This window comes from Suillus subalutaceus, assembly GCF_016647625.1.
Source record: "Suillus subalutaceus strain FC151 chromosome Unknown DFJ58scaffold_52, whole genome shotgun sequence".
NCBI lineage: Eukaryota > Fungi > Basidiomycota > Agaricomycetes > Boletales > Suillaceae > Suillus > Suillus subalutaceus.
This window is the reverse complement of record NW_024540301.1, coordinates 245,863-265,020: the sequence shown is the minus strand read 5'-3', so window position 1 is coordinate 265,020 and position 19,158 is coordinate 245,863. Positions and strand designations below refer to the sequence as shown.

Here is a 19,158-nt window from a genome sequence, read left to right as displayed (position 1 = left end):
GGAACCAATAAAATTGTTTTTCTAACACGCCATGTCAACAAACGCACCAGTCAAGCTGAATATCAGTGATTTACCATCAACCTCACGTTGCCCTGTTCACTGGCATGCAAGCCTTAATAATATGTGTCACTCTGGTAGCGGTATTTCGGACTTGTATGACATAGTCGACGCTATCAGGTCAATGGTAAGTAACTCATACCTTACGTCATAAACAATACTCCTTAACATTTTCACAGACGATCAGTGATGCCGATAATCTCGAAGCAAACCTCGTCCTGGACCTCGCAAGGGCAAGACGGGATGTCGTCAACGCAGAGAAAGTGCTTGCTGACTGCGTGGTCCGCGAACACGAAGTCTTGGCGAATCTCTCCAAGCACAAATCCGATATTTCGAAGCAGAACCTCGCCAAGGCAGATGTAGGAATAGCTCACATGCGGATAACATTTCAAAAACATGGTCTCTCTCACCACGGACCCGCACAGAGTGTTTTGCAAGGTAAGTTCTTACAATTCCATACTACCCTACAACGCTAATGTTATATATTTAGAATCACTCGAATGTCATCACATCACGGTCCAGCTAGATTAATGTCGACATACACCGCCCACTCAGTCCGTTTCGTTTTCTCTCTTTTTTCTTCGTCCCTTCCGCGATCACACGCCGCCCGAAACTACTGTTTACCGCATTTTTCGCATGTATATATTAATGTAACTTTAAGTATATCAGTACAATAGATGTCATTGCAATGATGATCGCAGGTTGTGTTTGAATTCTGAATTTCTGGTTCCGAGTTCGCACTTGATAAAATTTTGAAACCCATTGTAATTGAATTGAAGTATACTAATAGCGCTACTAGGATGTAATACACTGGCAGTATAGTAGTAGTACTAAGGTGTAAAGTCCTGTAGGGCATATAGAACTGTGAGCGCCCACCCGCACCTCCATCACGGCCTTCCATGTTTTATGGCCGTGGAGATCTCGTTGCAGAGCTTACCAACCTTGTCGTCAATGGCGAGCACATTGCATTGATTGGTCCAGGAGGCATGGGAAAGAGTTCTCTTGCCAAAGCTATCCTCCACGAGCCAGATATCATGGAAAATTTTGCCGACAGACGCTACTTCGTGACCTACGATGGCCTGGATCCTTCGACCATCACTTTTCAAACCTTTATGACTTAGGTTTTCAGGAGCCCTTGGCATAGAGCTTGCTGGCGCTGATCCTGTCCGACTAAATAACCTCCTTTCTTCGTTCTGCTAGTGCCCTCGTTGTTCTCGATAATGCTGAGACCTTCGAAGAGGCCAGTGGATCTTCGGCGCTCAGGGAAATACCACCAGCTATTGCTGAAATTGCAGACGTCCCCAGGTGTCATTCTGATTCTCACGTCATGTAGTAGAAGGAATGCGCCCAACGTGCAATGGATAACAAAGGACATTCCGCCATTGGATTTGAGCTCTGCTTTGGAGGCTTTCTTTCGAATTTACCGCCCAGCCAGTCGTAGCAATGCGGAGGGAGAAATAACAAACCTGCTTAAGGAGTTAGGATTTCACCCTCTTTCCATCAATCTACTCGCAAATGCTGCACAGCAAAACAGCTGGTCTCCACTCACGCTGCTGGATAGATGGAAGGATCGGCACAGCGCGGTACTAAACCATGGGAGGGAAAGCTACAAAGCTTGTCATACACCATGCAGCTGTCGCTCAACTCGCCAGTCGGTCGAGAAGCTCGGAGAGGACGGCCACCGGTATATTGGCTGTCATCGCCTTCTTGCCTCAGGGTCTCAACGAGGCCCTGGTTGGCTATTTGTTGCCGTCTCTCCCGCAAGTCGACGCTATATGTGATGTTCTGTGCATGCAATCTCTTGTTTATCGTCAAGACAGTTTCATCAAAATGCTTGCACCCATTCGACATTATGTGCGAGATTCGCTGCTGCCACCTGATACCACATGTTTGCAAGAGATACGCACCTTCTACTATTGCACTGTCCAACAGTGTTGGAAAGAACGAGATGATGATGCTGATATCATTATCTCGGATCACCTCAACATCGAGCATGTCATTGCTTTCGACCTCACCCACATCCCTGAAGACACTTATTACACTTGCCGGCGATTTTTGAAGTGCTTAGAGTGGCATCTTCCTCGACCAACTACCCTTACTCCGGCTATTCTCAACATCGTCGAGAACTCCTCCGCGTGGGAGCCCAAAGCATACTGCTTGTGGTATCTCGGCAATCTCCACCTTGCTCTTTCTCAGTTCAAAGAAGTCATACAGGTCTTCCAGGCTGCTGAGCAACTCTATCTTACCGCCGGCAACCACGAGATGGTGGCATGCTGCATTTCTCCATGTGGCAGACCTATACACATGCCAAGGCCGCTTCATTCAAATCTCAACAGGTCCTTGAGGACCTCCAGCATTCCGACTCGTGGCAATATATCAGCAAAGAACAAAAAGCCTGTGTTTGGTTTTTCTTGCATAGGGCCAAGTTGTTCACGTTCACAACATCTGCGGACGAATTATTTGTGAACTTCTTGGACGAAGACTTCTGGGGCTTGCGGTCCAAGATTTGCCACTGGCGGGTTAAACACTTCTATGGGGAAGATGTTGTGCAGGTGGAGACGCACTTAGAGGACCTTCTCTTGCAATGCTTCAAGTACTGGAAATCTCGAGCCCCGCAGGGACGCACTTGAGGCGCTTGCGGAGGGTAGCGTTTTGCGGAGGCAGGTTATCGGACGCAATACATCGCCTGCAGGAAATCGTAGAGATGTACGAGGGAGATGATCCCTACCAAGTGCTGTGGTATGCCGTCTGGAAAGCCGTCGTTGCGAGCAACCAGGGGCATTATGACCTTGCGAGAGAGATTATCCACAAAGCCTCCCAAAACGTCACATTCTGTGCCCTGCCCAGTACAGCCTCATTTCTCCACAGATCTTATGGCTCGGCATGCGTCGAGCTCAATGCAGGCGAGTACGACAGGGCAGTCTCTCATTTTACCGCCACCATTGAAGGTTGTGATATCCAAGGACATCTTGATTTCAAGGCATTCAGCATACGTGGACTGGGGGAGATTGCCTTTGAGAAAGGGGACTTTGCGTTAGCCGCACAGCGCTTTGCAGAGACACGGTCCATGTGCACTGAGATGGGAGTGCCTCCAAGAAAGTTGCATAGTATGCCATTCGATGCGCTGCCGGAAAGATGTGAAGGGTGGACGTTGTTTGTGGAAGGGCGTTCACCATTTACGAACGTTGATTTGTAGATAACAAGCAATCCGCTCGCCTGCGGGCGTCTATACATTGTGTCGGACGATCCCGCGGAACCAATTTGTGTTGTATCGTATATTGTTATCCTCTCGGATTTGCTTTACAGCAGTAATGAAGAATAGACTACGTTCCCCGTCTCTCTTCCTCCATTGGTGCGTGAAAACAAACGCCCGAATGTCGTGACGATTTCGCACCCTGGATAGCGCTGTGTACAGTGAAAACGGAGGCAGGAAGATCACTGCCACTATCTTCTGTCTCTAAAAGGAGGCACAAATCCATACATTTTCCAGAACCGCTTCTTGTCAAGAGCGTAGGTAGTCGCATTCTGAATACCAACGATGCCATGAAAAGACCAAGACGACGCCATAACGGTGAGGTCGAAAATGCGAAACAGATAACCAGTTTGCTCTCACGCTCGATCAGCGGCAACTGTGCGAAAGTTTCAGAACACAAAGGAACTGTGGAGTACATGCCTGAGCAAAAGTGGAGCAGAAGAGGGGTTCGGGTGGAGCGCGCCCATGGCGACGACACGAAAATGAGTACGAGTTGGTAGCTTATCAACGAACAAACTGAACCGAGAACGTCCAGGAAATGGCAACTCCATGGCCTGACTATGGTAGACTTCTGGGGCTTGTTCGTGTAGATCTGGGTCCAGTCTATGGCTATCATGATGGCAGCTGACATTTAGTGGAGTTTGAATAATCCGCGAGGTTGACGGCGACTGACTGCCCATCCCCTCCCCTATTCACATGCTTGATTCCACTCTTCATGCTCATATATAGCTTGGATGTGCTCCATTGCGTCCTTCGCGAGTGCGGCGGTCAATAACCAGCTGCCAGATTGACGTGAGTCGTAGTTGTAATCCAGCAATGATAGGTAAAGAACCTACAGTGATTGTAAAGACGTGTCGTGGCGTAGAGAAGGACGTATCGTGACGTTTGCAGGTGAGGAGATAATAGCGACTAGCCTTGAATAAGCCCAAGCCAGAGCGTCCAGCAGGTCATCACAAAGCAGACCACGTTCTTAGCACCCGCTGCAGTCACCCGTCTCCTAGAATAAGAGTCTGTTCGCTAGGGCAAGAGGAACGCTGGGATGGCGGGGATGGCAACCTGCGAAAGTTCTCGTCAGGGGGCTACAACCGCGTTCTCGTTCTGTTTAGGATAATGCTACTGAGCCTATATACCTAGTGGGAGTACAGGCTCTGTTGCACGACTGCAACCGTGAAACGACGACCGGCCAGCTGCTCCCAGCAACGATGACCCACCGGCAGGGTAGTTTACGGCTGGGGGAGGGCTAGTTGAGGGTAGGAAGCTTCAGACGTCGAGTCTCGTGGCCTTTAGCACTACAGAGACTCGGACGATGCGCATGTGGACACAGGCGTGAGGCGGGCAGGAAATGGTATAAAAAGACTATTAGTTTGCGTTTACGGATATCCCGACATAATTCGATGGACACCGGGAATAAGCGGGGGCTGGCACCGACGCCGGCGTGTGCCGTTACCACGGTGGTTTCAGCATTATATGACTGTTTCATTTGCTTCGAGACCTTTGATCGAGGCGAACAAGCTGTTACCACGTACTGGACCTTAATAAGTCCCTTCCTGACATATGGTACTTGACATGACCTGTCAGTTGAGTGAAACATCATATCAACCTGATAGCGACTCCGAATCGATATCGCGATTTATGAGGATTTGAACGTTCGGACGACCTTTACAGTCATGTACCCGAATGCATCGCGCTCTCGCAATCACCGAGTTGCTCATTCACATTCTCTGCGAGGTGTACAATGATGACGAGGGACTCAACCTCCGCCGGGGCATCAAGGACATGGCTAGGGTTTCTCAGGTCTGCAAGACTTTCCGAGACCCTGCATTGGATTTCCTTTGGAGAAATCTCGACAGCCTGCTCCCGCTTCTTCGGCTGCTTCCTCTTGAAATTCACGAAGAGCATGGTGATAAAGCTCGGCTTTCAAAGGTCGTCTCGTCGGCCCATTACCCGTCACCCTCAGTTTACTGATTTTTACGCAGGTTCTTGGGGACCTGAAGTCGTCAGAGCACCAGCGTTATATCTCAATATCCAGCCGCGTTCGCACTCTATCCTTTTCGGAGCCTCGCGAGCCTATCCCTCGCAATTTAATAAACGACATTGTCAAGCACAATCTCTTCTTGACTCCTCGCGTAGATGTCCTCCGCCTTCGCATATCGTCCGAGGCCGGCCTCCGTCTTCTCCCAGCCCTTATCACACCCGAATTGACCGACATTTCCCTCTCTTTTGACGAAAATTTATATGTTTTCGATCGCCCGCTAGACCTGGGCGACCTCATCAAGTCGGTGTACATGACTATTTTTCGGTATGCGCCCAAGCTTGTACACTTCTCTGCAGTTGATTTGCACGAAGCACTGCCGTTGTTGTCACTTACTAAGGCCCCGAATCAAGATCATCTGGATATAGCATGTCTTCAAAGCCTAACACATGCATCATTTTACATAACTGCCGCTTCCTTGCCCCAAGTCCTCAATCTAACGTCACAGCTTTGCAAGCTAGAGGACCTGACTATTCAGGCTTGCGAGAAACCTTTCGAAGAAATTCCCCGCCTCTCCTCCCTCGCCCCAGAGACATTCAGCTCGCTGAAGAACGTCACGTTTGATGGCTCTCCCGATATCATCAGTCGCATATTCTCTGCATTCCCAGCTAATCGCGCCATCCAATCCGCGATTCTACGGATGCACGGTCTTTACACCAATGCCGATATTGCACTAGTACTCCTAGGGTTAGTCGCAACCGCGTCCAGGGAGTCGTTACAGAAGATTATAATGACTTCTGTGCTTTCAAACACCGACCTTGCACACTGGGATGCTGATTCGGGAATCGACACTCGCCAATTCATACTAGACATACACGCCATTGAGCCCGCCCTGCAGTTCCAGAATCTCGAGATATTTTCGGTCTGTCTCGGTATTCCACTCTATCTCACAGACGAAGACCATTTGCGCATCGCGCAGACATGGCGCTCTGTGCGGCTACTATACCTGTCGTCGATCGTCCAGCGTGTTGTCTGGACCCACAAACCTCCAGCCGGCATTGCGTCCCTGGTGCACTATGCACGATATTGTCGCCACTTGAAAGCGCTTGGGTTGTGCCTCGATGCATCTACGAAAGCCAGTATCGATGCATGCATACAGGCCGTGGACGCCTGCGAGAATATTTCAGGAACAAACCTCAGCCTCTCATCCCCCTCAATCCAGATGATCGAGTTTGGTCCTTCGTGGCTGGAGTGCAACTTCGACCCTGTGCAAATCAACTCTCTAGCCAAAGCGTTCACCAGGCTTTTTTCCAACCTAGCTGCGTGTCGCGCGTGCCGGACGGAGGAGCTTGGGGTGCCGCAGGCTGCGTGGACCTGGATGAAAGTGCAGACATTGTACGAATACATCCTCTTTACGGAACAGGGCTGCAACGTAAATACCCCACGGAGCGCGTGGAAGTTGAGGCTGTTTTCCAAGGTGTGTCGCATGTGGTTTTCTCGTTGCCGGGTATTTAATTGTACCTTCAGTGGACCTCGGACTACGGAAAAGATTATGAGAAGGTGGCCCTGGCGGCACCTGGTTCATCCTTGAAAGCTGATTTCGATGAGTACGTCCCCTTTCCATCTACAGGCTTCCACACACTGACCTTTGTGTTACAGTGATCAGAATGCGGAAGCGTTCAATCAGATCATGTACAAGACAGCAAGGGACGAACTTGCGAGGATATCCAAAGAGCATGAGGTCATGTGAACAACACCCGCAGAGTCTAGGATGTCATATATGTCGCCAATGTAGTCTTCATCTACCCATGACAACCGAAGTGCGGGTCATTTTGGGAGCACATGAGGATCCATGCCTGGTGACCACTGTATTAGTTATCTGGGGCCATAGAACAGAATTCCCTTGTGATTGTGAGCCGATGTTCAGAAGCGAAGCAAGACCATGAACCAGCCTGATAACCATTCTTGACCGGTCGACCCTCGATTCGGACATCGAAACTTTTGCTGGACTCAAATAAAAGTTTTGTCAAAGTTGACATCCCTAATACTACTACGTTGTTTTGAACTATGCGACACTAGAAAGAACGTATCAATATGATTGACGCCATAGGGTGCCAAAATACCAGTCCTCGGCACGAAGATACTATCACATCACAAGCACTATAAATACGTCACTACTTCATGCTCAAGATCCTACAACTCTCCATACTTGGCCATCACGCTCCTCAATGACGCCTCATCTCCAAACCGCGGCTTGAAGCGCGCAGCAAATGGTTTTGGGTGCGCAATCACACCATCCACGAAGCCCGATTGGTTAATAGGGTTCTCCGGGTCCTGCGAGATCTTGAACGACCACAAGAGGAGCACGAGGTTGATAAAGACCGAGCGATTCGCTATGTGCCGACCGGGGCAGATTCTGCGTGTCGTTCTTCAGTAGGTATAACGAGGTTTATCAGGGAAAGGCATACCTGCGTCCAAAACCGAACGAAGGGAACTTGAGGTCTTCCCGGATTTTACCATCGCTGTCGAGCCATCTCTCAGGGATGAACGCGTCAGGGTTGGGGTAGACACTCGCATCGCGCGAGATAGCCCTGTCAAAGGGTGATCAGCACATACATTTCGCCTAGAATACACATCATTCAGTACCAGTGGTTGCCAAAGACGATAGCACCCTGTGGTATACAAATGTCTTTCTGCTCAACCAGTGAATCAATTCAGAAGTCACGCCAGAGCATTAGAAACGTACGTATACGATGTCGGTTTGGGCACAGTGGGCGAATCCAAGAGTTGTTACAGGCCTCCAGCGAAGACATTCCAACATGAATGCCTCAACCTGCGGGAGGGAACTGTAGTCATCGAACGTGGGAGCTATGATAACCGGGTTGAGATTCGTTTATTCAGATGAGCTCACATGTTGACTTACCCCTGTCACGACCAACGACGGCATCCAACTCCTCTTGCACTTTCTCCTGCGCCTCTGGGAAGCATGCAGCAGCCATCACAACAACTATAATCGCGACAGCAGTCGTGTCTGAACCGGCACCAAAGAGCGAACCGGTGAGATAGGCCATTTCTTCGTCTGAAAGCTTGTGCGAAGACTGATTCTCAAGAAGGTACCGAGCAAATGAGGGTCCAGCTTTGTCGGTCGCCTACAAAGAACTGGTCAGGTGGGTATTTAGGAAAGATGTTTTAAAAACCGACCAATTCTTTCGAAACACGATCAAGTTGATCATGGAAGAGCTGACTCTCTTCCCTTCTCCATTCCTCTAACTCCCTTGTGTATCCCGGGACATATCTAAGTATTGGGAAGCGTTCTATCCATGATGCACCAGGTCGCATAAGCCCCTGGAAGCGCTTGAGCATCTTGTGGATGATGATGATCTCGGGAGCATCTGTGGCGGTGGGCGTGGACTTCCCATACATGACACGCAAGATGACTGAAGCGGCGTAGCTTGAGTTGAATGCGTGAGTGGTTATGAAATCAGCCATAAAGTAAGACACACCGATTCGCGGCTGCTTGGTGTCCTTTAGGGTTATCAAGGATGTCAAGGATGACATCACGGGCGGCGTCCATCTGGAGGGGCGCATAGGATTCCGCGGCCTTCGCTTGAAGGTGAGTGTGTGCAGCCCTGGATAATACAACTTCAACAAAGCAGTCGCCAAGAGAGGATATTACGCAACTTGCGAAGTCTCCGGAACTGCTCTCCTGCGGGCGCAAGGATCATACGTAGTCCGCTAGATAGAATCTCTCCTGCTGCAACTGCACGGGGGCGGTCCGCTAGTAGACCACCTTCTTTCTCCATTATGTCAACGGATTCCTGTGCAAGTGAGTATGCGCTCTAGTAGCCATTGGTTCGAAGTCATCTTACCTGATATCTGCCAATGATGATCATGACCTTGGGCCCGACCCGAAGCGAGATGATAGGCCCGTAGGTATTAATCCATTCAGCAAAATGTTGAGATTGGCTGCAATGTGTTTATTGTTAGTGTCCACATGAACTCGGAGAGTATGTGCTCACTTGGTCCTTGGTATAGCATTTCCGAACAGCCAATGTCCAGGGGGTCCTGGAGGAAGAGGCAAGCGTGACCTTGAACGTATCTTATTGCGGAGGAAACTGCCTGCTAGAACGAGAGCAACCAATGCTCCTAGGGCCTTGAATTCAAATGTTAAGTCAATCATTGCTTTGATAATGGTCTATGAGCGTAAATAGAGTAACTTTGTGAAAGGGAAAAAACGGAGGAATGAAGGACGGTAAACGCATAGTGCAACGCTCATGTTCTATCTTATAGCCGTCGAGCTGCCACCGACCAGTGCTGAAGCGCTGATTGGAGACTAAACCTATTGGGTAATGGAAGGCCCCCAGACCTGATTGTAATTGCGGTCTGATATTTATCCAAAATTTTGGGTCGAAATGTGAATTTGCCCTGATTTTACAGCGACACTTCCGACGTCGCGCTCAGCAAGCCCGTACTCATTTTAATTTTCTTGATCAGGTTCGACAAGAAATTTGAAGCTCCAAAGTTATCATGAGGTTTCAACTTTCAGCAGTCCTCGGCATCGACGTTACAGTGCAGTGCCATAAAGGATGGTAAGCAGCTACAGTGGGACACATACTTATTGCTCATAATTTATGTCTATGATGCTTTCACCTTGAATTCTGTATTCTAGAAAAGATTCCGCGCATCATATATGCAAGTCTAGACAAAACAACAGCCCCAGAATACCTGGTACTATGCAAGTCCAGTCACAGAAGGCCTAAGACGAAAATCCAGACAAATCCAGGGCTGATTACAAGTTAGTTGAGACTTTTTCACCATTAGTTCAGACCTACTTGAAACCACGCATCCCGGGGGCCTGTGGCTTGTGGTGGATCACTGACAGTTAGTGCGGCTTTAGAAATTAGAAGAGGCGTAGCGCTATGTCAGTTGTCATGCGTGACGCAACTAGTATGACGATCGATGCAGTGATCCACCGCGCTGTTCGCAGTGGATATATACGTCACATGAGTGTTTGAGACCAGATGTTTGAGCAACCCAATTGGGTCTGTGAAGAGGCACGCTCACCAGGCCTCAGAGACGAAAAGACGCAGCTTGGCTCTGGTTAAAGTCTGGAGACCAACTTGAAGGATGATGCTATGGCCATTTACTAGCAGAGCGGTTGCTAGTACTTTGCTAGTCCCAAACTAATACAGTACTTGGCGCATGATGGTTGATGATAGTGCCTAGGCCCTAGCTACATTTAGAACTCCTACTCCCACTCTATTTTACACCGCCACCTCGAGTTGCTTTGACCATCGTGTCTCCTAATGACAGTCGACGTTACCAGGCGATGCAGGGAGTTACCTTGTTGGCTAGTGTGCGGACAGAGTCAGGCGTGTTTAAACGACGCTGAGGACCTCTGATAACACCGTGCCTGGAAGTAGTGATCTGTGAAAGGTTAGGAATGATGACCCTCAAGGCCTCACGGTCGACCTGGGTCACCTACCCAAATGCAATCCACAGGTAAGAGTATTCGAACATTCCTCTGGTCCCTTATCACCCAGGTCAGAGCATTGCGGGTGCAGGTGCATTCGTAGGTGGGTTGTTTTAACCGCAAGAGAAGTCCAGTCACCCGGACCGAGTATGCAACCCCAAACATGTAAGCACCTTTGGCTACCTTCTGTCCAAACTCTTGTTTGATGCTGCACCTTTTTTCCTTTGGATCAAGTTTGATGAGTGAAAATGTCTTACGTTCCGACCTATTACCATCCCGAATTTCCGACTCTTTGTGATCAACATTAGTAACTCACAGCCCAGACCTCGTCATCCCCCGAGTCTGTCATCCGAGCAACCCAATTACCAATATTTATGATTCGCTGTAGACACCTCTCATTTTGTTTTAGCTTTACTTGCAACTGTCTACTTACAGTCGTAACTCCGAGTTCCGAAGCCTGTCCACTGATCAGCAATCAGTCTTTTTTGGCACCCAAGGACCCAGGAGTGGAATAACTTGCAAGATCATGAAACCTGGTCTGTTAACATACGACCGCTGTAAGCAAATCAATCCAGCGGTTGTCACTTCTGTAACAGCGCCTGGTCCGTACTTGACACTGCTTATGACATCATCACGGGTGGCGAGCAGTGCAAAGCAACAACAAGTCTCTAGGTCGCGCCACGACACGAGTGAAACATTAAGCGGAACGAGTCTGACTTTGGCCAACAAACCAGTGACCTCTTGGTGTCCATAGCGAAAGTCACATCGAACGTAACAAAATTTCTGCTTCGATTCAATTAGTTCACCTCGCAACAACACTACATGATATGTGCAATATACAGCTGAAGGTTCCCGGAATCACAAATACTTACCAAATTACCGTGACTGATAATCTGCAGCAGCCGAGCTCAGTTAAGTCTCCACCAATCATATCGGGACCGCTCCCCCATGAAAATTAAAACCTAACGCATCAACGTAAACGAAGGAGACCCGCAGAATTAGACTCAGCCGACCGGTCTTGAATAATGCGAGATTTGTAACCTATGATGACTACCTGAGTATTAGGTGAGTCGACAATCCGACGAACAGCGTCTCTGGGACGCGTCAAACCATCACCACTGATCATAGTAAGCAGTGAGCACGACTGAAGACTTCTATTGTACTTAGTTATCACGTTACTGCATTAATTTTTCAATGCCCGGGGGTAATCGGTAACGTGGGTAATACTCGACCGATAGGCTGAGAAGACATTTGGTCACTGTGTAAGGATTCAAGTTGGGTGAAGGGTATTCTTGTTGTGGGCGCAATTCTTGAAGAACATTCTGCAAGTAAGTACTAGTAGATTCTCGACCCTCCATATGAATCCCATGGTTAGTGTCACAACTCGCCTAATAAGTACGGTTCCTCTCGCCTAAACTTCAAGACTAAGCCTTCAGGATATTTGAAATATGAGGACTTAATTCTAAAAACGGCCAAGTTCAGCGTTCAAAGTTAATGCACACCATGGGGCATAGATCCTGATTTGAACCTTCAAGTTCCTGCTTGTCTTCATGAACACCGAACTACCCGCGCGCGTTTTGCCGTCATACCAGCACCCAAATAGTACTAGTAATAACCTCACCGGAAGAATGCACATTGCACAACGAGTGCTCGGCGGAAGTTCCGATCTCTATATGACCACGGATCACCAGGGATCACCAGACCTGGTTTTTTTGCTATTAAGTTTTGACTTCAAGTCGTTCGATAAGTATTCGATGGCCATAGCAATCGTGATTTATGAACCTTGTTTGACGTCCAGTCGCGAAGGTAAAAAAAAAAAGGTAGAACACGGGGGATTTGATTTTGAATTCGACGGTATTCGCCAGCGTCCGGCTTGTGCTACGATGTGCCTAGACTCGTCTAGACGAAGCCAATGATTGAACCCAACTCAAGCCTCTCCACACCGGCGTGCGGCCGCGTTGGCGAAGCTCCAATAGTGACATAAGACCATGCGGTTACCTTTAGATATGCATTTTCATTAGAGTCAATCGATTCTTGTTGCATGCGGCGAGAGTTATCATATCCCAACCGCGGAGCCTATATCATTTATGCGACTTGCCGCCTCGCGTAGGTCCTACGGCGTTTTATGCCATTGCATCCGAGGGTGAACCCTTGAATTATTTACGACAAGCGGGGTTGGATTCAATTTAGCGGCCACAGAGGCTCTGAGTAGTCGAAAGGATATTAGGCAGAAGATTTTTAAAATACTAGACTATATTTTAGGATTTGTGGGCTGACTAGGCCGATATGATGAAGCTGGCACTGTTCCTTGTCTAAGAATACGGTTATAAGTACAGCATCTTTATCTCTGCCAAGTTATGGGATATCAAAAGTGCTTACATACAGTAGATTGAAACAGCGTGTGAAATATCAATGAGGCAGGGTCGGGATATATAGACGCTGGCTAGCCTACTACTTAGTTCCTTACTACCTTCAAGATCGACACCGAGCCACCAATTTTTAACTCTCCCTTTCATTCCGATTTTTTTCTATTCATCTTGTCCGATCATGCGCTTTGTAGGCAGTCCAAAGATTGTCCGTCAGATCCGTTGTCTGTTGACAGCGATGTCCTCGATGGTCCATGCGAAACGGTAAGTGTTTCATCTGTCGATGCGTGGCAGAACTCGACGAGGGTAGATGGTATGCCCTCAATAATACGTCGAGCAACCACCCGTGTAGTTTTTTTGTCTTCTACACTGTCTAATATTTCTTGTTACAGGCGAAACGGCTTCTGTGATACCCCCCGGATATCATTCATTCATTCGCCCGCACTTGACCTTCCGTATCTACCCACGGAAATTTGGGTCATGATTTTGCGGGAAGCCACAACTATGAACTCAGACCCTCTCGACATCTCCCTTGGTCTATCATTTCTGGAAACTCCATGCGACGTCGCAGAATACCACGCCGCCATGAAGATCAAGCGAGACCTGTCGCTTGTCAGCAAAGCGTGGAATAGATACATGCAGGAGTACATGTATGAGTTTGTTTGGATCAGTCGAGCCAGCCAAGCAAAAATGCTCGCGCTCACCTTGCTCACGCAATTTATAGAGGGCAAGCCATCGAGTGGCCACTACATCCGCCGATTACACATGGAAACACCCGTACTTCTACGGTGCGCCACGGATGACATCCGTACCATTCTCGATTACGCCCCACATCTCGTCATCTATTCCGACCATCACTCAGTGAGATGCACACGGTATTCAGAGTTCATCGATGTGCGCTGTTCCCCGGAACAGATGGTTTCTGTTCTCGCGAATTCGAATAGCAAACTCCGCAGACTTTCTCTCACCAACTACAGCGATGACCCCTTCCCAAAACATGTGTCGCCACTCCTCCGGCGCACTGCAGCTAACCTCGAATACCTAGAACTTTCATCGTCCAGCATACCCCTCGTTTCTGGCCACCTCTTCGCGTCGAAATCCCCCATTGTTTCCCTTCCTGTTCTTCAGTCCCTTAAGCTGACCCTCGATAACACAACATTCGCGGTACTTGCCGCATGGGACATGCCAAATCTGCGAAATGTTTCTGTAGTCTCCTCAGATTTTGGCTACGCGGGCCCCGGTTTCGCTTATTTCTTTGCCGCGCATGGCAAAAAACTACACCAGCTGGAGCTGGGACACTCTTCTTCACTTGTCGTCGAGCACTACCTATCACTCCGACCTCGTCCTGTGCAACAGATTCCACTAGCAGAGTGGTGCCCCAACCTCAAAGAGTTCATCTGTTCTGCGGATGCAGAGTGGAACTGGCAGAACCCAGATTGGATAGCGCCACACGTCCTCCTTCCTGGGCACAAAAGCCTCGAATTCATTGGCATCCGAGATATTGATAAGCGCCTCATGGATGACGCATCTGCTTTCCCTGCAGACGTAGAAGATGAAGCGCCATTTTTCCCATTGGTGGAGCAAATCTCGTCGCTACTTTTCAATAATGCCTTCCCGTCTTTACGCTACGTCCGTGACCTGAGCCGCGCATCCCATTCAATGCGCGGCGGACAGCGTCCCGAGATGCGAATCTTGAAGTTTTGGGCCAAGATTCTTGCCCGTTGTGGTGAGCGGCAGGTCTGGCTTGAGGATTTCCGCGGTGTCAACATCACATTGCGGGATCTGAAACGGGTAGGGCTTGACCGTATTGGAGGTGCTGGTAGCCTCGTCTAGTCCTTCATTTCATCTGCTTCTGTGCTCTCTACCTGCATACCCACCTTGACTTCCGCCGTGTCACTGTATATCTGCGTCACCGTTCGTTTATCACTGTATCAAACACCCGTACATGCATTCCTCATTCATCCCATAACCCCACATACTACAAATACCATAGCACTCGTTTCTTGGTTCTCACCTTCATTTTTCTATTCACTCTACGTTCCCTCTGTCTTCGCGCTCCCATCATCCATGCGCGCATACCTCGCTATCTTTGCTTTCCAGTTCATGGAGTTGGACACCTTTCCATTGGACAGTTTCTCATTTCCATTTTCCATTTTCCTGGTCAAAGGTCTTCGATGACTGTAGCATACCACCGCATCACATCACATCATATCATCATACGCTTATCTCCTCGTCGTTCATTCGTTCTCATCTCCTTTTTCTCGTTGGTTCTGGAGGCATCTTTGTGGCATATGATACCGTAGTAGGGTGGAAATGACAAGTTTTTTGGAAATTATTCCAAGCTAGCGTTGTAGTTGTGTGCTTGGACGATTTGAAATCAAATCACCTAGTAGATCTGAGATCGAGAGATTGCTCCGCACCCCACAGCACTTGTCAGACACTCCGTCTCATCGTAATTATAGTGCTAGTGACCTTACTAAACAATGGTAAGCGTACTCTCCTCATATTCGTCATTCGCTCATCGCCTTCCAGGACGCTGACATCGAGCACTTGGTCCTCTCAGGCAAGCTCTTCGGGAACGAACTCACGTTCCTCCTCTCCCGAACGCAGCCCCTCCCCAACCCTTTCCTTCGCATCCGCCTCCTCAGATTCCTCCCCACAACAGCCCGATGTGGCGCAACAAGAGTCCATCGGGATGGGCCCTGGGCGTACGGGAGTAAAAGGCGTCATCCGCGATCAACACGAGGCGGCTACGCTACAGGCTGAGCGGCGTGCACGAGAGATGGAGGAAGTGCGCCGACGGATGGAGAGGGCCAACTTGGGTGGAAAAACATTTTTAGAGGAGGAGGCGGAAAAAGAGGCGCTGGATCCTGAGAGAGGGGGAAAAGCGGATTGATGTACTGGGTCTTCCTAGGGCGGGGCGGTTTGGACATCTGAGGGAGGTCGGTCGTGGGGGGTTTGTGAGCGCTGTGGAGAGGGAGGATAGAGGTGTTTGGGTGGTTGTTCATCTTTATGAGTCGGTGAGCGTTGGATCGTTGGGCATGGGTTGGTCGGTTCTGATTGGTTTTGTGGTGTAGTCGTTGGATCGGTGTTATGCTCTTGATGAATGTACTGGCGCGACTTGCGCGGACGTACCCTGAGACGAAGTTCGTTCGTGCGCGGGCTGCTGCGCTTGGGTTTGCCTCAACCGCAGTGCCATCTTTGTCGTCTCGGGCACGGTCTGGGATGCCTGGGCGATTTATCGATGATGATGAAGATCCATATACTGATGAGGCTGGTGAGATGCATTTTTACGACGATGATGACGATGAGGGAGAACAGGAAGAGGCCGTCGACACCGACATGCTACCAACACTACTGGTTTATCGCGACGGTGAGCTCGTGCATAACTGGGTACGTGTAGACTGGGAAGCAGGACAGGCGGGTGTGGAGGATTTGCTCGCAAGGTAACTGATCTTATTTCCATATCTCGTTTCTCATTTTCGGAACCTCACATACTATAATGTTTGCAGACGAAACGTTATCTCATCATTCAGGTCAACTGGCAACTGCGGCCTACCAGAAGATGACGGTGATGATCTGATATGGAGTGACGAAGACGATAAAGAACGATGACCCGCGAATCAAGGCTCTTATTGTTCAAGCTCAAGTTCCGCGCCCTCCAAAACATTGTACCTATCTTTGTGTCTCCCAGCTTCGGTGAATCGATTCCCTGGTATCAATATTGGGTTCATACTATGGCCATTGTGACCTGATTCTTAGGACTGTAAACTTGTTATTGTATTCCATATACCCAGTACTGCAGTTTGTTTCTCAGGACTCTACAACAGCCTCAGGACATCGCTATCTGATTTTGATGGTGTCGCACATGGATGTGTATAATTATTTTGCCAGGACCCGATATGGTTGGTATTACGAGGATATAGTATGTATAGTACTAGTTTTTTCAATCTCTGTGCAATCATCTTTGAAATTAGACCTGTGCCATGTGCACGTTTGATTCGTACGTAATTGCATATGTATTAGATCTTTGGTAGGTGTCAACGTGCCAATGGGGAATCTGTGCGTACATCATGCTCCGAGCTTCGGGGCCGTTCTGAATCCTAGCATGTAATCGCATCCCTATACAAACCCGTGTGAGAACCACCCATCAGATAAGTTCTAGTCTGCAAGGAGGGTATGATATGAGTTATACCCGCACCTAACCCGCGAATGCCAAAATTTTCAGAGGCCTACCCGTAGCCACACGGGTCAGAGCATCGTGGGTACGTGTCAACCAGCGGGTGGTACGGGCTTTCGTTATAAAGTCATATAGGGCCGTGTCTAACGTCGGAAACCACCGCAGTCAACGTGAAGCAAAGTAGTTTTGAAATCTCGTAACTTTTTCCCCTCCCTGAGGCCGTACCTTTGCCCTTCACAAGTGCTGTGTTCGTCCGTGTGATTGATGTGACGGCACTGGGACCATCCGTGAGAGGCGTGTTATACTAGTAGTATCATGGTCCGACGCCACCTGAGCTAAGCTTAAGGTTTATGAAGGTCATTTTCCCATCCAGGAGTTCCTGCTCTAAACGAGTGAGTACGTCGTACTCGTCACCAAGTTCAAGGCTAACGATATGCTCACTATCTCCATTTTCGCCGGTACTGTTGGATCATCTTGTGTATTCGTACGGCCTCGCTTGGCTACCTTGACTTTTATTTTCGCTTCAGTTGGCGAAAAAAAGAATATGAATGCCTAAGTATGTCGTTTAATTTCAACGCAGCTACCAAGATGGTAATGGTACCTCGGCGATGAGGTTGACGGTATGAGGGAAACATCGCGAACGAGAGGCCTATCCCTGGCAGTTGGGATTACGTAAGTTTGAACTCGAGATAATCGCGGCTGCCGCAGCTTTCAAGCAACGTCACAGTTGTAAGGATATCGTGAAGTGATCATATGCAACGGAATTCTACCAGCAGCTGAAGGGCTTTAAAAGGCTCGAAAATTATTGTATTCCTCAGCTGCACGGAATCTGTTGATTTTCACTGGCACTTACTAGGCAATTCAACGATGAATGGTGAATATGCTGAGCGTGCTCTGACGGAGACAAGAGTGACGGCGAAGATGACAAGACCAATGAATCTGCTGAAGAGGAGACAGCGCAAGACGAAAATAAAATCACTGTGCAGCTTTAGGGTTCCCCTCCTACACCAATCTGTCTCGCTTCTCTATGCAGGTTCGCCGGTTTTCCTTCCTCAAAGTCCAAGAAGCCTGCTCCCGCGCCCTCTATTCTCCTTTGTATATCTGTGACATCCCGTGGTCTCGACCTACCTCTGGTTCCTGCACTCATACAGTATAACCTGCTGACCGAAGGCGGCGCGACTGAGTACGTGCACAGAGCGGGACACAGCACGTGCAGAAAAGGGCGGTAAAGCCTGGAGTATCGTCGCGCTCAGCGATTCTAAACGGGTGGAATGAGTTGAGGGGAAGATGAGGGGCAATGTGACGGGAGACCAGTCCGACGGTGAAAAGTCAACATCACTCTTGAAGAGGCAGGCATCGAGAGCATGTTGACGAAAGGCTTTGGTGAAAAAGGCTCTGAGTACGCGCTGCAGAAGAGCAATTGTCTTTAGAACGGCGATGTGGTGCTTCAATTGGTAGGTTATGAAATCTACTGGCACAATGGCAGGTGCACTTCAGGATGACTGTGCAGAATATCGCGACAAAACGCGGACCAATCACGTCTCAAGACAACCGTGGCCGGCAAAGTGTCGCGGACAGTAAACGGAAATTCGGTAGACAACCGCACATCGCCTTCGAGCAAAGTCACGAGCGCCTGAAACACGCCGTCTCGAGAACGATCGAGCGGCACAAACGACATAGCAACCAGCGAATGAGCAGAAGAGTTGTCCCGCACAACTGATATATTTTGACCATCGAGCATAAACGACATGATGACAGCAGATAAAAGAATCAATTTCAGGCGAGATACGGACATGCGCCCAGGAGAAGCGTGAGAAAAGAATACTTCATCGAACCAGAATGAGAAATTGTTGCCGT

At 48.9% G+C, this 19,158-nt stretch overlaps 6 protein-coding genes across 6 annotated transcripts; 5 read left to right on the top strand and 1 right to left on the bottom strand.

Moving 5' to 3' along the window:
- Positions 1-31: 31 nt before the first annotated feature.
- DFJ58DRAFT_882805 (uncharacterized protein) lies at positions 32-1,541 on the top strand (the record flags this gene model as incomplete). The annotated part of the gene is made up of 3 exons (XM_041394577.1): positions 32-184; positions 237-416; positions 918-1,541. 3 exons carry the CDS (start codon positions 32-34, stop codon positions 1,176-1,178), a joined length of 594 nt encoding a protein of 197 aa, XP_041244028.1. The 3' UTR covers positions 1,179-1,541.
- A 109-nt stretch (positions 1,542-1,650) lies between these two features.
- On the top strand, positions 1,651-3,253 carry DFJ58DRAFT_841401 (uncharacterized protein; the record flags this gene model as incomplete). The annotated part of the gene is made up of 3 exons (XM_041392707.1): positions 1,651-2,322; positions 2,394-2,609; positions 2,750-3,253. 3 exons carry the CDS (start codon positions 1,651-1,653, stop codon positions 3,251-3,253), a joined length of 1,392 nt encoding a protein of 463 aa, XP_041244027.1.
- A 1,530-nt stretch (positions 3,254-4,783) lies between these two features.
- Positions 4,784-7,196, top strand: DFJ58DRAFT_914054 (uncharacterized protein). The gene is made up of 4 exons (XM_041395359.1): positions 4,784-5,233; positions 5,287-6,759; positions 6,810-6,889; positions 6,942-7,196. The coding sequence occupies exons 1-4, from the start codon at positions 4,988-4,990 to the stop codon at positions 7,030-7,032; spliced, it is 1,890 nt and encodes a 629-aa protein (XP_041244026.1). The 5' UTR covers positions 4,784-4,987; the 3' UTR covers positions 7,033-7,196.
- DFJ58DRAFT_788277 (cytochrome P450) lies at positions 7,184-9,637 on the bottom strand. Its single transcript, XM_041390141.1, has 10 exons — positions 9,302-9,637; positions 9,152-9,248; positions 8,964-9,100; positions 8,786-8,911; positions 8,484-8,733; positions 8,206-8,431; positions 8,029-8,150; positions 7,929-7,975; positions 7,751-7,873; positions 7,184-7,698 (listed from the first exon to the last, which is right to left on the bottom strand). Exons 1-10 carry the CDS (start codon positions 9,460-9,462, stop codon positions 7,476-7,478), a joined length of 1,512 nt encoding a protein of 503 aa, XP_041244025.1. The 5' UTR covers positions 9,463-9,637; the 3' UTR covers positions 7,184-7,475.
- A 4,069-nt stretch (positions 9,638-13,706) lies between these two features.
- On the top strand, positions 13,707-14,954 carry DFJ58DRAFT_660319 (uncharacterized protein; the record flags this gene model as incomplete). The annotated part of the gene is made up of 1 exon (XM_041382143.1): positions 13,707-14,954. The coding sequence occupies one exon, from the start codon at positions 13,707-13,709 to the stop codon at positions 14,952-14,954; it is 1,248 nt and encodes a 415-aa protein (XP_041244024.1).
- A 524-nt stretch (positions 14,955-15,478) lies between these two features.
- On the top strand, positions 15,479-17,099 carry DFJ58DRAFT_788266 (thioredoxin-like protein). The gene is made up of 6 exons (XM_041390140.1): positions 15,479-15,607; positions 15,654-15,709; positions 15,732-15,943; positions 15,999-16,137; positions 16,199-16,567; positions 16,634-17,099. Exons 1-6 carry the CDS (start codon positions 15,605-15,607, stop codon positions 16,734-16,736), a joined length of 882 nt encoding a protein of 293 aa, XP_041244023.1. The 5' UTR covers positions 15,479-15,604; the 3' UTR covers positions 16,737-17,099.
- Positions 17,100-19,158: the final 2,059 nt, after the last annotated feature.